This window comes from Rosa chinensis, chromosome 3 (assembly GCF_002994745.2).
Source record: "Rosa chinensis cultivar Old Blush chromosome 3, RchiOBHm-V2, whole genome shotgun sequence".
Classification (NCBI taxonomy): domain Eukaryota; kingdom Viridiplantae; phylum Streptophyta; class Magnoliopsida; order Rosales; family Rosaceae; genus Rosa; species Rosa chinensis.
Window position 1 is genome coordinate 48,727,615 of NC_037090.1, and position 21,251 is coordinate 48,748,865.

General features: G+C 38.6%; 1 protein-coding gene and 1 long non-coding RNA gene across 2 annotated transcripts; one reads left to right on the forward strand and one right to left on the reverse strand.

Moving 5' to 3' along the window:
* Window positions 1–1,847: 1,847 nt before the first annotated feature.
* LOC121052016 lies at window positions 1,848–2,608 on the forward strand. The gene is made up of 2 exons (XR_005807775.1): window positions 1,848–2,071; window positions 2,272–2,608. It is a non-coding gene; the product is annotated as an uncharacterized LOC121052016 (long non-coding RNA).
* Window positions 2,609–8,264: 5,656 nt separating this feature from the next.
* LOC112194683 lies at window positions 8,265–10,719 on the reverse strand. Its single transcript, XM_040517073.1, has 2 exons — window positions 10,563–10,719; window positions 8,265–10,478 (listed from the first exon to the last, which is right to left on the reverse strand). Exons 1-2 carry the CDS (start codon window positions 10,717–10,719, stop codon window positions 8,740–8,742), a joined length of 1,896 nt encoding a protein of 631 aa, XP_040373007.1. The 3' UTR covers window positions 8,265–8,739.
* Window positions 10,720–21,251: the final 10,532 nt, after the last annotated feature.

Consider the following 21,251-nt stretch of genomic DNA (forward strand, 5'->3'; position numbering starts at 1 on the left):
TGTTATGGCCTCTCTTTTTCTCAGTTCCTCTTTCCTTCATCATTTTCACTTGCTTCTCTCTCACCCCTGTGGTGAACTACACCCATTTTGTGGTGATCTTCTGGCTTATGTCCAACCCTTGAGGACTTTGTTCCTCCTTTTTCAGGCTTATGTCCAGCTCTAGAGAACTTTGTTCCTCCCTTCTTTGCTGATCAACCCAAAAAAATTTCAGATCCAAAAAACTCCATGATTCCTCACCCATCACCTCACACCAACTCCCCTGCTTCTACCAATGACCTTCTCCATGAAGGATTTCGTAGCTACTACTCTAAAGTGAGAATCACTTACCGATTGGATTATGGGTGCTCACGCATGGGTGTTCCACCCCCCATTATCCGCTGGTTTTCTTCTCGGTGGCTTTCTCCCCTTGCCGGTTTGAGTCTCTCTGGTGGAGATGCGCGAGTCAGTGTGTGGTACTGGTTCCTTTCTCTCATCCCCCTTTATGTTGGTTTTGACTGGATTTGCTTTTTGGGTTTGTTCTGGCAACGGCTATTCGGTACTCATCACTTCGATGCAACACTTCTCGCATCCTCTTGGCTTCTGGTGGTGACTGCAGCGGCTGCTGTGCGGAAGCGTTTGGGCGGCGGCGGCTGTGTTTGTGTTTGTAGTTGATGTATTTTAATTTTTAGGGTTATACTCTGTTGCCTGTCCATGTGGATTATGGTTGAGTTGTAATTTTCCTTATTGGGTTTATTTGTATTTGGGCTCATTCCATTGAGTTTACTATCAGTGGTATTTATTAATGAAGTTTCATTAATTTCCATTAAAAAAAAAAACTATGCTTAACCATCTTTAGATGTAAATCTAATTGTGGAAAGAATTATTTTTGAGTTGAGTTGTTTTGTGTTTAACATTTGGATTTTCATCCAAAAATGGTTGAGCATTTTGGTCGCTGACCAGGTGAACACTATTGAAAAAGAAAGATAGCAAATTAGAAAGATAGCTTCAAATTTGCATATGTAAGCACATATCGAAGAAAATAAAAAAAGAAGGCACTACCAGGATCAAATTTGAATGCTTCTTTTTTATGCCATTTATCAGGATATGATTTTTGATTTAATGATCTTATGGGTTTCTGAAAATTTGGTCCATGGCTCCATGTGCAGATCAAAGAGACAATAAAAGAAAGAAACAAATAAAAATCCGAAAAAGGAAAAGACTAACTTTCAGTAATTTGATCAAAATATCCTTGAGATGAATTTATTATGAGATTTTAACGGATAAGATATAGAAATAGACCAAATGCCAAGTGATGGAAGATATCAAAGTTGAGTAACAAACGTGATATTTTCAAAAATTGGGTTACTAAAGTGTCTAACAAGTCATAATTAAGTGATTATTTATAATATTTACCTATACATGAATTCAAAATTGGAACAAATAAATATGCAAGTACCAGTTAATAACAATATAAATAAGCATACCTCTTCTGCGGACTTCTTTTCCTCTACCAAGATCTTCCTCAAATTCTCCTCTCGGCTTTTCACTTCTGACATTGGGATTAGATAAGCCCTCTGTCTCGATGTAGAATCTCTTGAATTTTGGCCAATGCTTGGCTCAACTCATCATTCTCCAATGCCCACTGTTTCTTCTCAATGAAGAGAAGCCCCATGATATGCTGGTAATCATAAAGCTGTAGAATAACAAATTTAATTCACAATGTAAAAACTTGCTTAAAATTTAGGGTTATAAGCATGAGCGTATGCACATAGAAGGTTGTCTGGGCTATAGCCTAGACAAAATTTGGGCCCAAAAAAGTCGTAAGTATAGATATGTTTGCCATCAGCCCATAGTAGCCCAAAGAAAGAAAAAAATTCTTTATATGGTTGCTACTCGCTACTCGAGTCCTCCGACGCACAGCGGCAGCCACTTTGTTGAAATCTGATGAATCTAAGAGAAGCTTTGCTGCTGCCACAGAGAAGCTTTTGCCATAGCACGGCCTCAGTTTGTTCTGTTCGGATCCTCCATAGCCCAGCTTAGCTTCAGCCACGGCTACTGGGGCTCCATTCTCTCCGACCTCTATGCTCGCAAAGTAACAATCTTGAAGCCCAATTGTTCCTTTTTAGTAATCTGCTAGCTTTTTTCTTTAACATAAATGGGAACCATTATTATGTTTATGAGGACTGTGCTGGAATTTTCACTCCCATTTTGGGTTTTGCTGGGAAACATTTTCTATGCTGAAAAGCTCTAATCTTTGATACCCATCTTGTTGGGTTTGCGGTTTTGTTGCAGGCAAACATATTGCTGCGTGGTTACTTTGGATGGAATTCACGACGTGCTCTAGAGGTGCTTGATCAAGTTTTTCCCATGGTAAAATCTACTTTTATCTGCATGCATGATTGTGTAATCTGATTTGGGCTTATGTTTGATTAAGAAGATTAAACCGAATTAAGAAAAAGATTGAGGATTTGATATGCTTGATTGTTCGATTCTTGCCTGTTTTATGTAAAATTGAGTTTTTGGGAATACTGTTGTTTAATTGGTGTTTGGTTTTGAGCTTAAGAAATCAAAATTGGGACTTTTTGTGATTCAATATGTTATCATGAGAAATTCAGAGTTTTATGAACTAGAGAGATGGGTTTTGTGTTCTATGAGCTATGTTTACTCGTGTGATTTTAGACCGAATGTTCTGCTTCACTGAATCATATGGTTGCTTGTATCAGGTAGCATCATTTAGTTGATATGTTGTTTAAACGAAACATTGTTTGTTTTCTCTTGTATATTGCTATGCATATTGAGCTGTTATATTGCTTTTGTTTGTTTGATTTGGAGTTGGTGGAATCAAATCCCTTTTTTTGTGCACTTACAGAGAAATTCTAAAATTTTTGTGCACATATAATTAGCCTAGCCCATTTTCGGATCCTGGATCTGGATCTGCCACTGGTTATAACCTAATTTAAAAAGAGTGGTGGCTTTACCTCATACTCAACCTAGTGATCTTATTGGTGAGTTCTTGGTGGTCTCAACGCTCCATTGTCGCCTCATTGAGCAACCCAACCTCCTTAAATGACGCAGTCGGAAAAGATCACCTAGGTTTACAAGTAATAAACCGAAAACAAAGATTCTGGAGTCCACCAGAGATAAACGAGATAAATCTCAAATTGATTGATAATATGATAAAAAATAATTCTGTAGCCGTTTAAGGTTGCTTATATATGAGAAAAGAAACCCTAGAGCGACTAACAATGAGATCCTAAAGCCCACGGGTAAAAATAAAACAAACCAAAAAAAAACTAGGAAACCAAAAATTTGAAAAAACAGTAAATTGCAGTTTTGAGGCCCTAAACAACCCTGAAAGCCCGAAAAGCCCACATGTCGTGGCGTAGCGAAGAGTTTTGTTCCAGCGCGATTCCATTTCCGAAAAGCTATGGCACGCTTCAAATCGGACACCAAGCTATGGCATAGCTACTAGTAACTTTCGTTTTCCTCCTTTTGCATGATCAAACTGCTATTCGAATTAGGCTGCCATCCGTTCTGCATCAGTCTCCTCCACCTCTGAAGAACTCAACCCCAAGTTCACTTCAGGATAAAGAACCTCATCTTCATGAAACTCATGCAAATCAGCCACATTAAAGGTGTTAGAAATGCCCATGGAATCAGGAAGGGCAACAACATAAGCATTGTCGTTGATCTTCCTCAGCACCTTAAAAGGACCATATTTTCTGGGCTTCAGCTTGTTGTAGGTACCAACAGGAAATCTCTCCTTCCTCAAAAACACCATCACGTCATCACCCTCTTGGAACACTTTAACTCTTCGATGCTTGTCAATTGCAGCTTTATACTTAGCATTAGTTTCTTCCAGCTTGGCCTTAACTTCTTCTCTAACAACGTGCACATCTCTAGCCATACCCCTCAGCAGCAGTACTAACACCAGAAACTTTAGGAAGCTTCACCAAATCAACCACATGTCGAGGAACAGCAGTATAAACTAATGAGAATGGTGACTTCCCTGTTGCACTATGGACAACACTGTTATAAGCAAACTCCACCTGTGGTAAAGCATAATCCCACTGTTTGGTCCTATCCCCACAAACACTCCAAACCATGTTACCTAAAGTTCTGTTAGTAACCTCTGTCTACCCATCAGTTTGAGGATGAGCTGTGCCGCCATGATTCAAAACTGTTCCAAACATTCTCCACAATGTAATCCAGAAGTGACCAAGGAACTTCGTGTCTCTATCAGAAGTAATGGACTTGGGCACTCCATGCAAACGAACCACCCCCCTGAAAAACAGTTTGGCTATATTAGACGCATCAACAATCTTCTTACAAGCTATAAAGCGCGCCATCTTGGAGAACCTGTCAACTACCACAAACACAGAATCCACACCCCTTTGGGTACGGGGTAATCCCAACACAAAGTCTATAGTAAGATCCTACCAAATATCTTCAGGAACAGGTAAAGGTAGATAAAGACTTGTATTTTGGGACTGACCCTTAGAAACCTGGCAGGTGTAGCACTTCCTCACAATAGCTCCTACATCCTTCTTCAGCTGTGGCCAGAAATACCTCTCCTCAAGGCTAGCAATAGTTTTATTGACGCAGTCGGATTGATAACTAGGTTTACCAGCAATAAACCTAAAATAAAGATTCTGGAGTCCACCAGAGATAAAAGAGAAAACTCTCAATTTTGATTGATAATATGATAAAAAATAGTTCTGCAGCCGTTTAAGGTTGCTTATATATGGGAAAGAAACCCTAAGGCGACTAACAATGAAACCCTAGGGCGACTAAAAATTAAACCCTAAAGCCCACGGATTAAAACAAAATAAATCCAAAATAAACTAGAAAACCTAAAATAAAAAGAATGTAAAACTAGCCTAAAAATATGAAATCACAAATCGGATAATTAAGACGATACATTTTGGCCTAAATCTGATAGGGCTCACTAAAGTGAGTCTTGAAGATCTCGTCGTTCCCATTCTGGAAAGCTATCATGTGTCTCAAACGGACATTCTGGCCAAAAGTTAGTCAAATCTGATTCAAAATCAAAACCTGACTTTTTGTACGAGTAACTCGAAAGGTCCAAAACCAAATCTTCTTGAATATTCCAGCAGCTAATAATCTCATTACACGTGAGTTACCTATTTTCCAATCACTCTTCTTGATTCTACGCCGCTTATTTGCTTTTATGGTTTTCTCGCTAAATTGGGCATATTCTCGTCCTACATCATTCTCCTCCACTATGAAAGAACTCGCCCTCGAGTTCATCTTGAATAAAGGACAAGAATAGGTAGACAAAAGACCTGAGAAAAAATTAGACAATTGAACCTGTGGATTATTGGCCTGATCCTCTGCAAATTTTGATGGCACAATCATGAACCCAACGCCAAAGATGAGTCTGTCATATGCATTTGGCTCTCATATGCAACCTTCATAGATTCGTCTCTGCTCTCAAGGTTGCATTCTTGAATGATATCTGATTCTGAGTGATTTATTTCAGGCTCCAAGACTTCCTCATTATTAATAGCCATGTCTACATGAACAATTTCATCTTTAACCTCTTCTTGGTTATCGTGGATGATTTCTTGTGGAGCTCCTTCCATTAGAAACTCTTCTGGCTTTTTTTTCAGATAAACTATTAATCTCAACAGGCAAAGAAAGTTTGAACTCTAACTTCTTCTCGAAAACTTTAGGAGAATAATTCTTGATTGAAAAATCTCTTGGCAGAAATTTTTCGCTAAGAAGACCTTTCATCTTGCGCCATGTCCGAACATGCTCTTTGCCTTGCCTCTGACGAGAGCTTTGCAACTGATCCCACCAATAAGCAGCATCTTTCTTTAGCTTCTGAGAAACCATCTTAGCCTGCTTGTGTTTTGGAACCTCCATGGTCTCAAAGAATCTATCCACTTCAACCTGCCAATCCAGAAAATCCTCCGCGCTCATGTGACCAGAAAAGTAAGGAATATCAGCCTTGGTTATGAGAACCTCGGAATCATAATTAATATCACCTCCACCACCACGTGGAGCTCTAGCCCGCTGGCCTCCTTCCCCTCCTCTATTCCGATTGTTGGTATTGTTGTTATTGTTCCTCTCTCCCAACAATCCACAAATTTCTCGAATCTGATTGTTCATGGAGTTGATGGCAGCGGTAAACGCTGCTGTAAGAGCTTCAATATCTGCTTTTGTAACTTCACCCATTGCTACCAAGGTAAATAAAAGAGATAGGGAAGACCTGCTCTGATACCACCTAATGCAGTCAGATTGATAACTAGGTTTACCAGTAATAAACCTAAAATAAAGATTCTGGAGTCCACCAGAGATAAAAGAGAAAACTCTCAATTTTGATTGATAAGGGCATCTCCAACCCTTTAGAAAATTTGACACCCCCTACTGTCATTACTATTCATTCATATTTTGCATCTCCAACCCCCTTTAGTCAAAAATCATAGCCATTTCATAATTTTAATTATTTTAGATAATTATTTAACTACAATATGAATTTATATATCATATATAATAATCTTATATAATATATCGTCGTTTAAAATTTTTTTTAGAAATTTTTATTTTATTTTTTCAAGTTTTTCTCGTTTAAAACTACATTACTCTATTATTAGCCGTTGAATTTAATTCATCGCATTTTCCTGACTGTCAGATTAGAAATTAAGTAATTATATATTTATTTGGGTTATTATCACAAATGGTACCTGAACTATACCTCAATCTTATCGATGGTACCTGAACTTCAATTTTGATCACAACCAGTACCCGAACTTTTCGATTTCATTTTAAATGGTACCTAGGGCCACCTCCGGTCACTATTCCGACTAAAAACGGCATGGGAGGCAATCATAGTGATGATTTTTGATGATTTCAAGGGTTGCAATCATATATAGTAATGATTTTTTAGTAATAGATTTGCCTTGAACTTGTTTCTTTTTTTCTTTTTTTTTAGATTTGGCTTTTTTGGCCGGAATGTCCTTAGGTACCATTTAAAATGAAATCGAAAAGTTCGTTGTACCATCGATAAAATAGAAGATAAGTTTAGGTACCATTTGTGATAATAACCTTATTTATTTTTTAATTTTTGGTATTAATTAATTTTAGCCTTCCATTTTGAATCGAATTCATGAAGAGTGAATCAGAGCCGCTCATTTTAAATAGTGGAAGGTGGGGCCAGCCTTCTTTCCCTAAGCCATTTTGGCTTTCTACCTTCATTCCTTAGTCATTTTGACTCAAGGTATGGCTCAAAAGCCATTTTGACACCTTTTTTATTTGGGTTGGAGATGGTGAAAAAAAAAGACCCTTAGTCATTTTGGCTTTTGACTCCATTGTTGGAGATGCCCTAATATGATAAAAGATAGTTCTGCAGCCGTTTAAGGTTGCTTATATATGGGAAAGAAACCCTAGGGCGACTAACAATGAAACCCTAAAGCCCACGGATTAAAACAAAATAAATCCAAAATAAACTAGAAAACCTAAAATAAAAAGAATGTAACAAAACAAATCCAAAATAAACTAGGAAACCTAAAATAAAAAGAATGTAAAACTAGCCTAAAAATATGAAATCACGAATCGGATAATTAAGACGATACATTTTAGCATAAATCTGATAGGGCTCACTAAAGTGAGTCTTGAAGATCTCGTCGTTCCCATTCTGGAAAGCTATCATGCGTCTCAAACGGACATTCTGGCCAAAAGTTAGTCAAATCTGATTCAAAATCAAAACCTGACTTTTTGTACGAGTAACTCGAAAGGTCCAAAACCAAATCTTCTTGAATATTCCAACAGCTAATAATCTCATTACGCGTGAGTTACCTATTTTCCAATCACTCTTCTTGATTCTACGCCGCTTATTTGCTTTTATGGTTTTCTCGCTAAACTGAGCATATTCTCGTCTTACATCATTTATCACGGCCCAAGTGCCCACTCAAACCCCCTCCATTCAGATCTCTGATCAGTTTCTCCCTCAATGATGAACTAGGAATACAAAGCCGATTGCCTTTGAATAAATAACCATCACTCACATGGAAATTTGCAACTGCGTGATTGCTACTGCACTTGGCCCAAATTTCCTTAAAATCAACATCTTCCTTGTATCAGTCCTTCAAGAGATCAAAACCCACAACCTCCTGAGCTAGAGTGCCCAGCAAGGAAGCTCTCCTACTCAAAGCATCTGCCACCCTATTAAGAGTACCAGATTTATGTTGAATCACAAAAGGAAATTTCTGCAGAAAACTCACCCATCTTACATGCATCTTGTTTACAGTTTTCTGACTGCTAAGGTACTTCAAGGCCTGATGATCACTGAACAATACAAACTCTCTCTGAATAAGGTAGTGCTCCCATTACTTCAATGCTCGGAACATTGCATAAAATTCCTGATCATAAGTACTCCACTTTTGTCGAGCTTCACTTAGCTTTTCACTAAAGAACGCTACTGGTCTATTTTCTTTTGACAACACAGCACCTACTCCCACGCCACTAGCATCACATTCCACCTCAAACACCTTGTTGAAGTTGGGAAGAGCAAGAACTGGTGCAGTACAAAGTTTCTCCTTGATTAAGGCAAAGCTCTTCTCTTGCTCTTCTCCCCACTGGAACTTGCCTTTCTTCAAACATTCAGTAATAGGAGCAGTAATGGTACTGAAATTCCTCACAAATCTCCTGTAGAAAGTAGCTAAACCATGAAAGCTCCGCACTTCAGAAACTGTTTTTGGAGCTGGCCATTCTCTTATAGCTCGTACGTTCTCTTCATCAACCTGAATGCCTTCCTCTCCAACCACAAAATCCAGACAACAGCTTACTAGTGCATAAAGTAGACTTTTTCAGGTTAATGTACAGTTTATTTTCCTGTGAGGCTCCTAAAACCTGCCTCAAATGTACCAGATGTTCTTTGGTTCTACTATATATCAATATATCATCAAAATATATCACGACAAAAGAACCAATAAAAGGACGAAGAACCTGGTTCATGAGCCTCATAAAGGTGCTAGGTGCATTAGACATCCCGAATGGCATCACCATCCACTCATATAAGCCATCCTTGCTCTTAAAGGCTGTCTTCCACTCATCCCTTGGCTTGATTCGAATCTGATGGTAACCACTTCGAAGATCTATCTTGGTAAACACCTTGGAACCCTCCAGCTCATCAAGCATGTCCTCCACACGAGGGATAGGAAACCTGTACTTCACAGTGATCTTATTTATAGCCCTGCTATCAACACACATCCGCCATTGATTACCCTTCTTAGGAACAAGGAGGACTAGAACTGCACAAGGACTCATACTTTCACGAATGAACCCTTTCTTTAGCAAGTCTTCAATCAGCTCCCTCAAAATCTCATTCTTTTTAGGACTTATGCAGTAATGAGGTAGATTTGGCAAACTAGCTTCAGGAACCAAATCAATTTGATGATGAATGTCCCTCATAGGTGGTAACTCATTGGGCAGCTCATCTGAAATCAGCTCTTCAAACTCTCCCAACATATTCTGCACTTCCTTAGGAATCATCATATCTTCCTTTTTTGCAGTCAACAACCCTTTAATCACCACTGGACAAATAACTTCAGATTCTTTAAAGGCTTCCTCCATCTCGAGTTCACTGCTAGACAAGGTTAGAAAACTCTCCCCTTTCTTTACACCAGATCTCTCAAATTGATAAATAGGAGCCATGGCAATTTTATGACTATTCCACATAAACATCATCACATTATCTCTGCCTTTGTATGTCACATCCACATCATATTGCCAAGGTCGCCCAAATAAAATATGACAAGCATCCATATCAATAATATCACATAGAACTTCATCTTTATAATGCTTACCAATGGATACCGGTACTTTGCAGGACTCCGCAACTCGAACTTGTGGACCTTTCTTGACCCACCCCAGAGAATAAGGTGTATCATGAGGCTGCGTAGGCAACTGCAAATACTCCACCAACTTCCTGGCTACGAAATTTTCGCAGTTCCCATTATCCACAATTAGATTGCACACTTTGTTATGAATGGAACAAAGTGACTTGAAAATATTGCTCTGCTGCCCATCTTCCTTAGGAGATAATAAGATCCTCTGCAACACAATATTAACCTTCTCAGGAGACTCCTCCATTGCAAACTCAACCTCTTCATATTCATCACCTCTTCCAACTTCTTCTTCATCTTCATCATAATCATCTAGAAGGGCAGATTGTCTCCTCTCAGGACACACATTAGACCTATGCCCAGGCTTGTTGCACCTATAGCAGATATCTGTTGTAGGCCTCTGGTTTGGGGCCCTATTTGGAGCACCACTAGAACTGCTAGAATTGCCAGTCCATTTAGAAGGGGGGTTGGAAGCCCTAGAAGCACTTCCTGTATTTTGTTGCAAGGCTTTACCCTTGTCAATTGAAGCATTTACCAAATCTGTGCTCCTTTGGTAGTTATATCTCTGGAAAGAAAAAGTTCGTGAAGGCTTCTCTAACAATTCTGCCTTCAATGCTAGATTTGAAGCTTCTGCCACAGTCCACACAGTTTGCAACCCAATTTTCTCCTGAATGCTTTTGTTCAACCCACTAATATAGCGAACTACCTTCTAACCTTCAGTTTCTCCTAGTTCATTGCGCTCAGAATAGCGTAAGAACTCAGCAGTGTACTCAGCAACGGTCCTCGTACCTTGGACGCATTCAATATACAACTTGTATAGAATCTGCTCATAATCATCCAGCAAGAATCTCTCCATCATAAGTTGCTTCATTCTTCGCCATGTTTTAACTCCCTACTTTCTTTGCTTCTTCCGGGTATTTTGCAACTTATCCCACCAAATCGCAGCAGTACTCTTTAATCGCCAGGCAACATGCTTAACCTGCTTGTTTTCAGGCACCTCCATAATCTCAAAGAATCTGCCCACCTGAAGCTGCCAATCCAAATAATCTTTCACACCCAAGTTGCCCGAAAAGAAAGGGATCTCAGCTTTGACTTTGTAATCCTGATCAACTTGTCCTTGTTGTTCAGGTTGCACAATTTCTTCTTTAGAACCAGATTCTAAATTATTATCAACAACTTCAACACGCGGAGCCCTAACTCGCTGGCCTCCTTCCTCGCCTCTATTCTGATTATTGTTGTTGTTGTTATTCCTCTCTCCCAATAGTCCACGAATTTCTCCAATCTAAATATTTACGGAGTTGAAGGCAGCGGTAAACGCTGCTGTAAGAGCTTCAATATCTGCTTTCGTAACTTCACCCATTGCTACTAAGGTAAATAAGAGAGACAGGGAAGACCTGCTCTGATACCACATGACGCAGTCAGAAAAGATTACCTAGATTTGCAAGCAATAAACCAAAAACAAAGGTTCTGGAGTCCACCAGAGATAAACGAGATAAATCTCAATTTGATTGATAATATGATAAAAGATAGTTTTCAGCCGTTTAAGGTTGCTTATATATGAGAAAAGAAACCCTAGGGCGACTAACAATGAAACCCTAAACCCCACTGGTAAAAATAAAACAAACTCCAAAAAAACTAGGAAGCCGAAAATTTGAAAAAACAGTAAATTGCAATTTTGAGGCCCTAAACGACCCCATAAACCCGAAAAAAGCCCACACGTCGTGGTGTAGCGACAAGTTTTGTTCCTGACACGATTCCCTTTCTGGAAAGCTATGGTGCGCTCCAATCGGACACCAAGCTATGGCGTAGCTACTAATAACTTTTGTTTTCCTCTTTTTGCACGATCAAACTGCTCTTCGAATTGGGCTGCCATCCATTCTGCATCATTAAACTTCCTCCAATCAACGGAGGAGGACCATCGACATACACCCCAGCTTTTTCCTTCTTGGTTTTCCTTGGCATCAGCAATAGGGTCGCCAACGACTTCCTCATCACGAATTGCTAACTTTTCATTAGAGTTCAGCTTTATAATTGTATGGTGCTTATGTCTTCTATAATTGCTCTGGATGGAACGTGGAAATTTGGAACTTGTAACTTCTGTCTCATTGTTTTACTAATGGACAGTACTTGACTAACCATAGCTAGTTAGCAAAGGCTGACCTTATCCAATAATAAGAGGACATCTGTCCTTTTAAAGCCATCATGCTTATTCGTTGTCAATAATAAGCCCCACGTGATGTGCTGATCACTAGCTTTCAAAATTTTTTTTCTAAAAGGACAAATGTCCTCTTATTATTGGATAAGGTCAACCTTTGCTAACCAGCTATGGTTAGCCAAGTATTGTCCTTTACTAATTATGAGGTGGCACTTATTCTTTCTATCCCTTTACCAACTAGAAATGTGGAAGATAAGCAGATTTGTTGCTTCCACTCTTCAGGAAAGTACTATGTTAAGAGTGGATACTGTTTAGCACAGACTATTCAGTGCATATGGAAGGTGATGTATGCTCTTCCTGCTTGGTCGTGAATAACATTTGAAAGAATTTATGGAAATTAGCTGTTCTAAATACAGACCATGCCCACATACAGATGCGAAAAATTCTATTTGACAATTGCAGCACCTCCAAGTTTCCATGTTTTGATGGAATTCAAAACTGCTGCCAAGGTTGAAACCTTTAATCACCCAAATATTGGAAGCTTCATTTGCTAGTGACACCATTAATAATATAAAATAACCACCTTAGGTGGTCAAGTGAGCTTCCACATGTGAAACCCTAATACATGTTGGATCATAATTCATATACATATTTGTGCCATAAAACATAGAAATTACTTGTAAAGTCTAATTTAATGTTGACTAATCCAATTCCACTATTCTCCTAATCTTGAACTTTTGCTTAACTTATGTGTTTATTTATATCTATTTATTATGTTTTCTTTATCATGCTAGGAAGTGATGGAGAAGCATGGAAATGTACTAAAAAGTCAACCTTAGCACTTTTTCTTGCTCCGGCTAGGAGAAAACGAGCTAGACAATAAAGGAAGGGCGACAACCTCATCAAAAGAAATCCAAATGAGTTGAAAATTCCAGATCCATTCTAGACATCCTAAGAATCATTTCATATGAAGAGTGCAAGAGCTGGTTCGGAGTGGAAGGCCTTCAAAAGATTAGTCCAAGTTTTTGACTAAAAGACGAAAACGGCAAAACATAACCTGTACGGATTCCGACAGCATTTGCTGCCAAACCACGGTGAACCAAACTCGAAAATTTTACCACGTTGATCTACAATTATCGAGGAACATTTGGTATGAAAAAGTCAAAGGCTAATTTCGAAGTCTCGGTGGCGATTCAATTGAAGGGAACTTCGGACGTATCTTAGTCAAAACATGGCAGTTTGGCCTAGAACCTTCTTTGGGCGGATTTCTTATGCATTTTTGAAGGTCTATAATGCTGAAATTATCAGTAAGTGCCCTAGAAAAATCCTACAAGAGTATGACAAGATTAATCCAACATATTATCTTTTGGATAATAGGCATCCTTTGCACATTTTTCTCTCATGCTTGTCATCTTGACTTTGGTGACTCAAAACCACTCCAACATTCTTCCTTTTCATGTTTCCCATTAGGCCTCATAAAAAAGATCACGAATCAAGTGGGCCGATGGAGGCCAGTCGGCCAGTCAAAAAACCCGCCATAGGCCCAGCTCGGTGGATAGAGGGCTAGTCTTTGTTTAGGGGCTTGAAACCCGGCTCGGCCCGCCAAAAGTCCGCAAACAAAAAATATTATATAAATAACACAGAAACTGTTGTGCAGAACACCTGACTTCGCTGAATTACTAGGAACTGCTCGGATGTAATTAGGAGTTGTACCCTATATGCACGGAAGCCCCATGTGTCTAGTTTCTGAGGAATTTTACGGTTTACGATTCTAACTTTTCTAGAAGAAGTTATGGCAATTTAAGTGAATGTAGTTTAACTTGAACGAGAATCTGCATCATCTTTTTACAAGTTCATGTCTAGAACCTAACTTCGCTGAATTACTGGGAACTGCTCGGATGGAATTAGGAGCTGTACCATATATGCACGGAAAGTCCCATCTGTCTAGTTTTTTAGGAATTTTACAGTTTGCAATTCGGACTTTTCTAGAAGGAGTTATGGCAATTTAAGTGTAGACAATTCTACTTGGACGGGAATCTGCAACATCTTTTACAAATTCATGTCTAGAACCTAACTTTGCTGAATTACTGGGAACTGCTCTGATGGAATTAGGAGCTATACCCTATATGCACGGAAAGCCTCATGTGTCTAGTTTCTGAAGAATTTTACGGTTTGCGATTCTGACTTTTCTATAAGAAGTTATGGCAATTTAAGTTAAGGCAGTTCAGTTTGGACTGGAATCTGCAACATCTTTTACAAGTTTATGTCTAGAAGGCCTAGCACATATATATTTGGAAATCTTTAGTGTGCCACGTCATCATTATTGAAGATCCAGTACTTTTAGACATGTTTATATATGTGTGTGTGTGTGTTTTTATATATATAACATACATACATATATACAGGGTCCTTCTAGTGAGGGATCCCTTTTTTATTTTTTCTAGGGATAGGACATTTAACTAACTTTTTGATCATATTTTCATATCTCAATCGTTCAGTTTTTAGGTCCTAATGTGTAGATCATTTCTGCAAATTTTCAGCCAAATTGATTATAGTTAAGGCATTCAAAATGGAGATTTAAGATTTTAAGTATGAACGGTTCAAGTTTGACAGATTTGATTCGTCCATTGATTTAATTTAGTTTGATATAATCAATTTGGCTGAAAATTTGCAGAAATGATCTACACATTAGGACCTAAAAACTGAACAGTTGAGATGTGAAAATATGATCGAAAAGTTGGTCAAATGCCCTATCCCTAGAGAAAATAAAAAAGGGATCCCTTAGTGGAAGGGATCACTATATTTTCGAATCTGATCGAATCGGTCAACCGTAGTCATGACATGTAGAATATATATGTATATATTGTGTGTGTGTGATTTGGCTTAGGGTGAAATTAGACATTCTCATACTTCTATATAGAATTTGTGCATATATATTCTACATGTCATGACTACGGTTGATCGATTTGATCGGATTCGAAAGTGTGTGTGTGATTTGGCTTAGGGTGAAATTACACATTCTCATACTTCTATATAGAATTTGTGCATATATATTCTACATGTCATGACTACGGTTGACCGATTTGATCGGATTCGAAAGTGTGTGTGTAATTTGGCTTAGGGTGAAATTACACATTCTCATACTTCTATATAGAATTTGTGCATATATATTCTACATGCCATGACTACGGTTGACCGATTTGATCGGATTCGAAAATATGGGGAAATTGACTAAATTTTCTACCACACTGATAATTTATTATAATAATCTCATCCAACGGTCGGTTTTTCCATTTTATTTGAGTTAATAGAGGTTGCTCTTTGGAGTGTATGATATATAAAGAGTTACTTTCAGTCTACCTGTGACGTCCCGAACCCGAATTCACCGGTTTACTCGTCATTTGGACGGTAAACAACTTTTACTGTCGTTTCAATACTTTTAGGGGCCCCTAAAAGTTGACTTTTTGTTCGGGTCAAAATTTGAGAAAATTTCCTTCATGAAAGTTGTAGAGGACGTTAAACCGAGCGTGTGCATATGTGGTACGTAAAAATTGGAGTAGTAACGAAGAAGTTATAAGGGTTTTAAGTTAGTGGCAGTTTTGTAATTTTGTGGAATTCATATCTATAAATAGAAATCTGGACTTTCCATATCGGGAAAGCCCCGAAAATTTCCAGTTTTCTTCCTCTCGCCGACGTAACTTTCCTGCGTCGCTACCGCCTCGTCCGGCCACCTATGGCCATGAAATTGGTGTCCATCTCTTCGTCTTGAAACAAGGTTTCTATCTATATATGCCTTGCACCCTATCATTCACCATAGACGACGAATCGAAGCCAACAAGTTCACTGTAGCAGCTCGGGTTTTCTGGAAAATTTTCCAGATTCTGGCCATCTCCGGCGGCATTTTTGAGCTTGATCGATGCGCCTCGAGACGGGGATGATATTCCTCCAAGCCTTGTTCCACGAATCGAAGGAAAAATCGACGAATCAAAGGTTTGAAATTCTTGACACTGTTCACGTTTCGGGTATAATCTTCACCTTAATTGTTGAGGTAGTTCTAGCCATTTTCTGGCTTTGTTGTAGTTGAAAGAATTAATGTGTGTGTTGAGAAGGTGCTACTGCCAAATTTTAGTGGCCATTAGAGTTGGTGGCAGCGGCGGTAGCGGCGGCTAGGGTAGCTTTTTAATTTCAATTTCTGGCTAGTTGAATTCTATAATTATCTTAGAGCTTATATATGAAGTTTGGTGAGGATTGGTGGAGTTTTGAATCGGTTATAAATTTCTAAAGATTTGGATTTCGATTAATGTTAATCGTGAATCCGGTTGTCGGATTTCCTCCATAATTGTTATATAGTCTGAAATCGACGAGTGGGCAGTGTTGGTGAAGTTTGGTTGGATGTGGAAGAGAATTGGAGAAGTTGAGGTTTTGGGTTTTGAGACTTAATTATTGATTATCGTAAAATTATTTTCCATCCGGTAATTATTTATGTACAAATAATTGTATACAGGGTGACGTACCGAGCTATTGCTCAACGAAGGAACTCGTATGCATGGTCGCCTAAATAGTACTGTGAGTGGACATTTCTTTTAAGTTAATTGTGCATGCAGTATATTAGCATTTTCCGATTGAGATTTAATTTATAATTTGAATTATTGAGTTTTATGGTTTTATGAGATTTAGTTTATCGAGATTTATTTATGAATTACGAGATTAGTATTGAAATTCCTTCCCGAGGACTTTTAGTAGATTTTTGAGATAGTCATTCATGAGTTATTGAGTTGAAGAATGATTTTCGGGAAGTGACTAATTCAGAAAATATTATGAGAATTTTGGATTTCGAATATCGGTTTTTATGAGGATTCACGAGTACGAATGTTTCATCGAATATTTGAGCATGATTGATTTATCGAGATTTATTGAGCTTTGAGCTCCGTACTTATCAGCTTTGAAGTTTGATTGAGTTTTCTTTCCGAAAGCATTTATTGATTTACAGAGTATTTGATTTTATGCTTTCAAGGACTTATTGAGATTTTGAGGTTATTTTCAGTTTCTTGAGGAGGCTATTCAGTTTATTAAGGAGGCCAGTTTTGGCGCATGCGTATCTTACCTAGTTGGCAGTCCCTTCTAGGTAATAGTCTGGTTGGCAGTCCCTTCCAGACTATAGCCCGGTTGGCAGTCCCTTCCAGACTACAGCCCGGTTGGCAGTCCCATCCGATGCGTCACCTGGTTGGCAGTCCCTTCCAGATGACATGAGGTTGTTAGTCGGCAGTCTCGTCTACTACCTGTGGTTAGTCGGCAGTCCCGTCTACTACTTGTGGCTAGTTGGCAGTCCCTTCTATCCACCGCCTCCTATTCCGATTGGCAGTCCCTTCCGATGCGTCATCTGGGTGGCAGTCCCTCCTAGATGGCATGAGATGACTAGACAGCAGTCCTTTCTAGTCATCAAACGAGCCTCATGAAAATGATGTTTTTATAAGGATTGGGGATGAGATTTTAAGAGGTTTCAAGATGTTCTTGTTACGTGATTGAGATTTCAGTAAAGATGATGATTAAGAGTGTTTTCAAGATTGTTACTGCATGCGAGATTTTAGAGAATAACTTGGGAAAGCATTAAGTTTTACTTATACATTTGAAAGTACTTATTTTTCGTCCACTCACTCTAACGGATTTTAAATGTTTTCCCCTGGGCCCTTCGGTTTTAAATGCCCAGTTTGCAGGCCAGTTTAGCTTGAGGTCGAGCGTATGTGGGGTTGAGGCATAGCTGTCATAGCTTCCGCATTATAAAAGCATCGGTCATTTATCTTGTTTTCTATTCTCTTGTACGCCTGTACATTAGATTGCTCTGATAACCTATGAGATTAATATTCTTAAATTTAGAATTGTTTATGAAATGAGAGATGTGAGATGTTGTGATATAGGGAGCAGGGTGGCTCCAGGAGAATAAGAATGGATGATTTAGAAGTGTGGATGTTTTTCTACAGGTTTTGGGTTGTCCATTTTTAGGGGAAGTTCTGTCAAATTTTTGGTAGAATTTCTTCTAAAGTGGGCCCCGCAGGGCCTCTTCGGATTTCAGGGTGAAATCCGGGGCGGGTCCTGTCACTACCCTAGCCCGAGGTCTGGGGGTGTCATCATGTCACCCCCTCTATTCTTAATTTTGAATTTTTACCCCTCAAACTTTCCAATTTCAATCAGCCGTGTCCAATTTCTCCTATTCCGTCCAAATTGGACGTTAACTCTGATAATTGGACCCACTTTGAGGGCTAAAATGGTCATTTCAAGAGAAAAAAAAAACTTTTTCACCTCCATCACCACCACCACAACTATCATCTTCCACCACCACTACTCCCATCTTCCACCACCATAAACTTCATCACTACCACTCAAAATTAACCCAAGAAGCATTATATCTTCATCACTATTCCATTCATCCACTAGCAACAAGAAGTCCATCATCCATCCATTCCACTATCAAGAAGAATCCAAGGAGCAATCAAGGAGGAGAAGGAAGAGCTAGCCATCAATTTGTCAAGTTTCAACTAGTTCACTCTTTCCTTAAACTCCTTAATTTTCCTTGATATATTTTAGATTTCATGTTAATTTGTATGAATATGAGTGAGTAGTTACTTTGTTGGGGCTATGGTTGAAAGCCTTAGCCAATCTTGTATTGATTAATGTTATAATATGATGTGATGCAATTTTCTTTAATATACTTACATTCTAGTTCAAGAGTTGAATGCATATGCTTAGAATTTACCACTTTAAGTATGTGTGTTTGCTATGTCATGATATAATGTTTAGAGATAGGTAACCTTTGAATGTTAAAGCATGAAATCACACTAGGTGTGCATGTAGGGGTTGTGAATTACAATCACTTAGAGATAAGTTTAGTTGGTTTGCATGATTTCTTCATCTCTAAACTTTATGCACTTAGGGTAATGCACGAGATACCTAACCGGATTGAAATGCATGACTTAAGTAGTTAAGTACTACACCCGAGAGGGGTTGCTTGATATCACAAAAGGAGCATTGTTGGAGACATCATTGAGTATGAAAGTGTGTGCAAATTTGTGTATGATGTTCCTTACTTCCAAGTGTAGAAGGTCAAGTTTTAGTTAGGGAAAGTGTAGAGTATCGTACCCAAGGGATTGAGGGAAACTCCACCCTAGCTAGATTACCGCAAGAAAGCCTAGAAAAATTATGCAATCTACCTTTTTACAAAGTCACAACCTTAGCCCTTTGGAAGCTAAAGATCATGAGGATGGTATTAACAATTATGGTAGTGAACGGCTTGATTGATTTTAATTTTTATGCGAATAAATTAAAAGTACACAAAAATAAAGTATGCAAATAAAAATAGAGATTTTGATATAAGAGAGAAATAGAGGCTTAGGCATCACACCTAGCCTTACTCATGCACACAATGTAACCCAAATTTAATGTAACAACATGTTTTGATAAATTCCCCCTTAGTGCTTTGATGAAGCTACCAAGAAACCAACTAGTCATGCAATTTAACAATCTCTTCCAAAGCAAAGCTAAATTACACAACCTTTATACCATTCAAATCTTCCGGATTATAAATGGTCTATGGTGCCATGAGCCTAAATTCTTCCGGAACCTAAACTCACAACATCATGCTTTAATTTCAAGGTAAGAAATTCAAGCAACTTAGTTCTTCTCGTAGGAATAAGCTAAGTCACCACCTATTTAGCTACATATGCTCACGGAATCAAGAGTTTATCAAGTTCATGTTTCCGATTCATTAACTTCCTAAAGCATGCTTCTAGGTGATAAATCTATGAACACACTTAGGACACATTAAAGTATAGTAGCCAAAAGATTCAAAACATGCATAAACATCAAAGAGCATAAAGATTACATTGTTTTGTGCACAAGTTTGGCTAAGGCTATGCCCTAGCCCCAAATTAAACTACTCACAACTCATATTTACACAACTACAAGCCATGAACATCATAAATAACAAATAAAAGAGAGCAAAGAGTGGAGAACAAGTGATATACCCACGGGTTTGACTCTTTTTGGAGCCAAACCAAAAGCACAAGATGGATCCCTTGTCTCCTAGATGCTATATGAGAAGAGAAATGCTTCAAAGTATAGGGATTTCGGTTTCTAGAACCCAAATCACTATACAATTCCACAAAATCTCAAGAACAAGGTAAGAACAAGGCTTGAATGTGTGAGAATCAAGAGAAGTGATTGATCAAAGTGTGTAGAAACTTCGGTTTTGGTGAAACCCAAGTGGCTACACACCTCTCTCTTACACAAAATCAAAGAACTATGAACTACCTATGAAAAACTAGAGAGAAACTATGCTAGAACTAGAGAAAAGAGAGATTTTGATGTTGCAAAGTGAGAGAGTAAAAGGGTGAACGGTTTTGGGGAGAGAGAATGGGCTATTTAAAGGCCAAGGCAATTCAAATCAAGGGTAGAGATCAAAAGGAATCAATGGTGAGATGTGATTGACAAATGTGTAAGCACAAAATGTGGATCTAATTTTTGACTCTACATAGAAATGACCTAGAAAGCCCATAGATATTTTGGTGGAGAAGAAAAAGTAAGGGTAGAAGCGTAATTGTGTGAGGGAACAAGGTAATAAATATGAGACAAAGGTGTAAGGTGTAAGAATGAGATCATTTGTCATCTTGCAAATTTTGAATTTCAAAATAACCTAAACCTAAAGTCTTCCCACCCAAAGTTTCTAGCCCTAGTCAGCTCTTCCTTGTCCTCCACAACTGTTCTTGGTCGGACAACTCGGCCGGAAATGTCCGGAATCCGGCGTTGACCACCGTTGACCCATTTTTTGTCCGTTTGCGCACTTTCGTCTCTTTTCTTCCTTCAATTGAATCTCCACCGAGAGTTCGGAATTGGCCTTTGACTTCTTCATAAAAAATGTTCGTCCATGAGTCTAGATCATCCAGGTAAAATTTCAGAGCTTAGTTCGCAGTGGTTTGGCCGGAAATGCTGCCCGAATCCGTACAGGTCCGGTTTTGCAGTTTTTGTCTTTTAGTTGGAAAATTGTGCCGATCTTTTGAAGGCTTTCCACTCCGAACTAGCTCTTGAACTCTTCATAAGAAATGATCCTTAGGATGTCTAGAATAGATCTGGAAAGTTTCAACTCATTTGAAGTTCATTTGGTCAGTCTGCCACTTCTCCTTCTTTGCCTAGCTCGGTTTCTCCTACCCGGAGTAGGAAAATGTGCTAAAGTTGACTTTTTAGTGCATTTCCAAGCT